This window comes from Anser cygnoides, chromosome 37 (genome assembly GCF_040182565.1).
Source record: "Anser cygnoides isolate HZ-2024a breed goose chromosome 37, Taihu_goose_T2T_genome, whole genome shotgun sequence".
Classification (NCBI taxonomy): domain Eukaryota; kingdom Metazoa; phylum Chordata; class Aves; order Anseriformes; family Anatidae; genus Anser; species Anser cygnoides.
Window position 1 is genome coordinate 160,716 of NC_089909.1, and position 6,177 is coordinate 166,892.

Sequence of the window (6,177 nt, forward strand, 5' to 3'; positions counted from 1 at the left end):
CGTGCATCAGAGAGCAGCAAGGAGGGTGCTGGAGAGGGCTGGGGTGAGGTGGGTGGCAGAGCCCCATGCAGGGGCTGGCTGGGGGTCCCCTCTGCTGCAGCCACTGCATGGAGCGTGGCAGGAGGAGGGCAGGCAGGGCTCGTGGCCACAGTGCAGAGCCTGGCCCTGGACACTCCATGACTGCCTTGCAGGTCCTGGCAGGCTGCAGTGAGGGGACGAATGCCCTGGGCCCCCTTCCTGCTCTGCCCAGGCCAGCAAGGGTCCAGAGTGGCCTCCTCTTCCCTGCCCCTGCAGCTCTGGGCTCCCTTTGCACAGCCCTGGCTCTGCAGCACCAAGCCCTGCTGGGAGCCCTCCCCTGCATGCTCCCACTGCTCCCTGACGCTGCTGTTGCCCTCTGCCGGGCACTGCCCAACCCAGCCCAGCCCCTGCCCACCTCTCTCCACTTCCCTGCCCTCTCCCCAACACAGCCCAGCCCAGTCCAGCCGAGCAGCCCAGGCTGGGCTGGCCCCAGGGCAGTGCCCACCGCAGGCTGCTGCAGGGCTCTGGGCACAGCCACCACAGCCCCAGCCCCTTGCTAGGCACCACAGCTGCTGGGACAAAGGTGGCTCTGGGCCTCCCCAGCAGCCCCCGGGCTGGGACAGCCATGGCTCAGGAAATGGAGGTCCGTGAAGCTGGAGGAGCGCTGGTCTCTTGCTTGGGAGATCCCCAGCACAGAGTCTCGGTGCCTCTCAGGGCCAGCCCCGCTCCCCAGGCCAGCACAAGAGGCCTGCCCCAGGCACAAAGCAGCTCCAGATTCCTCTCCAGGATGCGATTTACCATCAGGCCCAGCACCAGTGGGACACTCCCAGGCCAGTGAAAGGCCAGCTACTATTTGCTAGGCTATGTGCAACCAAGAAGGCATCCCACAGTCCTTCAGTGATCACTATGGGACTCTGATCCATGGTGAAGCCCAGAAAAGCAAGAGGCCTGTCCAGGGAAGGTGTCCTTGGTTGTATTTCTGACACTATCTTTGGAAGATGAGTGCAGAGATGTGGCAGAAATGCCACTGTAGAGACATCAGGACTGTCACCAAGGCACACGTGATCTGAGGGCTAAGAGAAACGCAAGGGAACAAGAGAACAAAGTGGAAGCCAAAAGAGAGCAGCAGTGAAAAGGCCACGTCCTGCTGCTGGCCATGGCCATGGCTCCAGGGAAGCAGCAGCCCCGACCCGAAGGCAGCAGAGAGGCAGAGCCCAGCGGGCAGTGAGGGGCAGCCCTGAGGGCCACCGGGGCTGCTCCTCCATGTGGCAGCTGGGCTCTTGGTCCTGAGCTCCTCGTGCATGTTGGGGCTGCTCCCCTAGCTGCAGAAGAGATGGGAGGAGATGGGACATGAGAGCAGTAAATTTCTACTCTCTTCTTGATTGTCGTTATCTGCACGAGAATCCCAGTTCTATAAGTACATTAGAGGATTGGGTCAAAACTAAAAAAACATTACATATCGGACACTAAGAATAACATTAAGTCAAATGCACGAGCTTTAGACTATATTAAGAAAGAAATAAAATTAAAGAAGATTGTCCTAACAGTTTATTTCAGAAAACATCAGTGCCCTGATAGGATTATAGGCACATGATTAATGTTGAAGAATGTGTGCAAATACTTGCTTGAAGCATGTATCCAAAGAGTTTCTTCACTGCATCCTTGAGCTCCTGGTTCCTCGTGCTGTAGATGAGGGGGTTCACTGCTGGAGGAACCACCAAGTACAGAACTGCCACCTGCAGGTCCGTGCATGGGGTGGAGAATGAGGGGAGCTTCAGGTAGGCAGACTAGCCAGTGCTTACAAACAGGGGGACCACGGCCAGGTGAGGGAGGCATGTGGAAATAGACAGTGGCAGTGTCCACTCTGTTGGTCCTCCCTGCCTCTCCCAGGCGGCCAGCACAGCCCCTCCCCAGCTCTCCATTCCTCCCTCTCCTTTCCCCAGCCCAGCCCAGCAGTGCAGCCCAGGCTGGGCTGGCCCCAAAGCATCAAATGGAGAAGTGGAGGTCAGTGGCAGTGTCCCTGCTGCTGCCGTCTGCAGGAGAATACCCTCCCTCAAGCATCCAGCAGGCATCCAACCAGCTCATGCTTCAGAAGGCCTCCCACACATCCAGACTCATGTTTCCCATTGCTGCCTTTAAAAATTCCAGGGCATCCTGAAGGAAATAGCCACTGCTGTGTGGAAAATTGAATCAAGAACTGAATATATATTTTAGGAAAATGTTGAGAACTCTGCAGAGAAGGAGTTAGTGTTAAAGTCATGATGACTAGCATTGGTCATATCCATATCCAGTGAACAAGGCCCAGCCCAGACTGCTCTGTGGTTCCCCCGTCTCTTCCAGGAAGGCAGCCCAGCCCAGCCCCTCCCCAGCTCTCCACATCTCCCTCTCCTCTGTCCAGCCTAGCTCAGCCCAGCCCAGCAGAGCATTCCAGGCTGGGATGGTCCCAAAGCAGCAAATGGAGAAGTGGAGGGCAGTGGCAGTTTCTCTGCTGCTGCCATCTGCAGGACATTCCCCTCCCCCACACAGCCTGCAGCCCCCCAGGCCAGCCCCGCTCCAAGACACAGCACAGCACCACAGTGCTGGCCCTGGGGCTCCTCAGGCAGCGCCACTGCACACACACACAGCACCCTGCTCTGCTCCTGGGACACCCCATGTCCCACACAGCCTTGCCCCAAGCCAGCATGTCTGGGCTGGCCTGAGCAGCCATTCCTGCAGCCCCTGTCCGTGCTGCCACAGCCCCTGAGCTGGCGGTGCTGCTCTGCAGAGTGAGGGGGCTGTGATGCGCGGGGCCGTGGGGGCACTCTGCAGGGCTGTGCTGGTCAGGCTGGGAAGGCAGAGCCAGCTGGTGGGGGGCACTGCCACTGACTGCCTCCCACACAAGTGGTTCTTTGGCCAAGGACGGTGCGCACAGATAGCCGGCCTTCTTCAGAGTCAGAGACTCATGGAATAGCCGAGGTGGAAGGGACCCACAAGGATCATCTAGTCCAACTTATTTCCAATGTCATTAGATGTTTTGGGGTGGCTCACTGTATTCAGTCTACGAAATTTCAACACAGGTATAAAATCTCAGCAGACTGCTTTCCCTCTACCTGCTGTGTTCCCTGGAGTGGCAGAGCTCTCCTTTGCCTGTTCCCACCCAGATTTAGCACTTTATCTGTACTTCAAAAAATTATCTTTACTTTGCAAAATCCATGGGAGTAGCTTTGGGAGAAGATCTGTGCCTTCAGGCACTGCCCTCAGCAGATCCCCTTTTATGCTGGAGATGCTGGTACAGAGCCAGCTGTGTTAGAGAAGTGCCCCTGGCCTGTCCCTGCCTGTGGACACTGGACTGCCCCACAGCAGCACGGTGAGCAAGTGACAAGAGCAATTAGTCCTGACAGCAAGATAAGGGCTCTGAAGGAGAGTGTGGGAGGTGAGAGGGAGAGCGGCTTGGGACAGACCAAGCCCTGGAGCTCCCTGGCAGTGCTGCTGTGCCAGGACACTTCTCCCCTCCACCTCTGCACACAGCCAAGAGCCCCTGCAGCTCCACTGCGAGTCTCTGAGGAAGGATCTCAGGCGATCAAGTCACTGCAGGGTCCTTGTTTTTATTTAAATACAGAGAGCCTGGCTCATTGCACCAAGTCTGGGAGTCACATGGGATATGTAGGTACTGAAATGAAAGAATATGAACAAAGACATATCTTTGTGGACAATAATTTCACAAGTAAAATAAAGAGAAAAAATATACTCACAAGCAAAATAAAAAACAAACAAACCTGCATCTGGGCCTTTAATGAGTTACATTATGAATGATATGCAGAAAAAGAACTAGACAGGAGGATCGAGTGCATCCTCTGCAAGTTTGCAGATGACACTAAACTCAGTGGTGCAGTTGATGCAATAGAAGGAAGGGATGCCATCCAAAGGGACCTGGACAAGCATGAGAAGTGGGCCCATGAGAAACTAAAGATGTTCAGCAAGTCCAAGTGTAAGGCGTTGCACCTACCTCACAGCAATCGCAGACATGAGGACAGACTGGGAGAAGAATGCATTGAGAGCAGCCCTGCAGAGAAGGTTCTTGTTCTGGTGGACATGAACTGTTCAACATGAGCCATCAGTGCATGCTTGCATCCCAGAAGGCCAACTGCATTCCGGGCTGCATCAAAAGAAGAGTGGCTAGCAGGTCGAAGGAGGTGATTGTCCCCCTTTACTCTGCTATTGTGAGGCCCCGCTTGGAGTACTGAATCCAGGTTTGGGGCCCCAGCACACGAAGGATGTTGATCTGTTAAAACAGATCCAGAGGAGGGCCACAAAGATGATCAAGGAGCTGGAGCACCCCTCCTATGAAGGAAGGCTGAGAGAGTTGGGGTGGTTCACCCTACAGAAGAGAAGGCTTTAGGGCGAATTCGTTGCCTACAAACCACCTGTCTGAGCTGGGGCAAGAGCCCAGTGCAGGGAACGGTGGTTACGAGGGGCTGTCTGTGATGATTGCATCTTCTCACTAAATAAAGGGGGCATAAAAAAGGATGGAAAATGACTTTTTACTCAGTCAGATAATGACAGGACAAGGGGGAATGTTTTTAAACTAAAAGAGGGGAGATTTAGATCAGAGGTTAGGAGGAAATTCTTCACTCAGAGAGTGGTGAGGCACTGGAACAGGTTGCCCAGAGAACTTGTGTATGCCCCATCCTTGGAGGACTACAAGGCCTGGCTGGATGGGGCCCTGGCAAACCTGATCTAGTGGGTGGCATACTTGCCCATGGCAGGGGGGTTGGAACTAGATGATCTTTGAGGTCCATTCCAAGCCACGCAGTTCTATGTTTCTATGTTTCTATGATTCTAAGACGGGCATATTATTCCTTCTGAAAAACATCCATTCGTCAGTTTCCACACCGCATCTTTCAACTCCCGGTTCCTCATGCTGTAGATAAGGGGGTTCACTGCTGGAGTCACCACCGAGTACAGAACTGCCAGCAAAAGATTCAGGGATGAGGAGGACATGGAGGGGGGCTTCAGGTAGGAAAATATGGCAGTGCTGATAAACAGGGAGACCACAGCCAGGTGAGGGAGGCATGTGGAAAAGGCTTTGTGCCGGCCCTGCATCGAGGAGATCCTCAGCACAGCCCTGAAGATCTGCACATAGGACAGCACAAGGAAAACAAAGCACCCAAATAGTAAACAGGCACTAACCACAATAAGCCTAGCCTCTTTGATGTAGGCGTCTGAGCAGGAGAGCTTGAGGATCTGGGGAATTTCACAGAAGAACTGGTCCAGGGCATTGCCTTGGCAGAGGGGAAGGGAAAAGGTATTGGCAGTGTGCAGCACAGCATAGAGAAAAGTACTGCCCCAGGTAGCTGTTGTCATGTTGACACAAGTTCTGCTGGTCATTATTGTCCCATAGTGCAGGGGTTTGCAGATGGCAACATAGCGGTCATAGTCCATGATGGTGAGAAGAGAAAAAAACTCTGCTGTGACAAATGTGACAAACATAAAGACCTGGGTAGCACAGCCAATGAAGGAAATGGCCCTGGTGTCCCAGAGCGAATTGGCCATGGCTTTGGGGACAGTGGTGGTAATAGTGCCCAGGTCGAGGAGGGCGAGGTTGAGGAGGAAGAAGTACATGGGTGTGTGGAGGCGGTGGTTGCAGGCTACGGCTGTAAGGATGAGGCCGTTGCCCAGGAGGGCAGCCAGGTAGATGCCCAGGAAGAGCCCGAAGTGCAGGAGCTGCACCTCGCATGTGTGTGCGAATGGCAGGAGGAGGAACTCAGTGGGGAAGCTGCTGTTGGACATTTGCTGCCTCGGGTCATGCAGACCTGCTCTAGGAGAAGCAAAAAGTGAGAAGTTAGGTAGACTTCTCTGAGCAAAACCCAGTTCTCCTTCAGAGATATTACTGTTCCCTGTGTGGAATGAGGAATGAGTCAGCTCATTCAACAACCCTCCCAAGTGAATGACAGTGTGCCTGACAACGTAGAATGCAGTTTGGGCACATTGTTCACCAGCAGTCCAGTTCAGAACAGAAGCTTACACCCATCTGCACCCTAGACAAAGAAGCAGGAGAACCACACACACGTGGAGAAATAAGAGAGAATACCACAATGCTCCAACCAGCTGACAGAGAGAAAATCAGATTGGCATGCAGTGAAGCCTTCACCCTACCAAGCTTGCATGCTGCCTAGAGAA

The 6,177-nt window shown here is 54.0% G+C and overlaps 1 protein-coding gene across 1 annotated transcript; it reads right to left on the reverse strand.

Annotated features, from left to right (window-relative positions):
- Positions 1–3,966: 3,966 nt before the first annotated feature.
- Positions 3,967–5,787, reverse strand: LOC136788453 (olfactory receptor 14A16-like). The gene has a single exon (XM_066986998.1). The coding sequence runs from the start codon at positions 5,785–5,787 to the stop codon at positions 4,837–4,839; it is 951 nt and encodes a 316-aa protein (XP_066843099.1). The 3' UTR covers positions 3,967–4,836.
- Between the last annotated feature and the right edge of the window lie 390 nt (positions 5,788–6,177).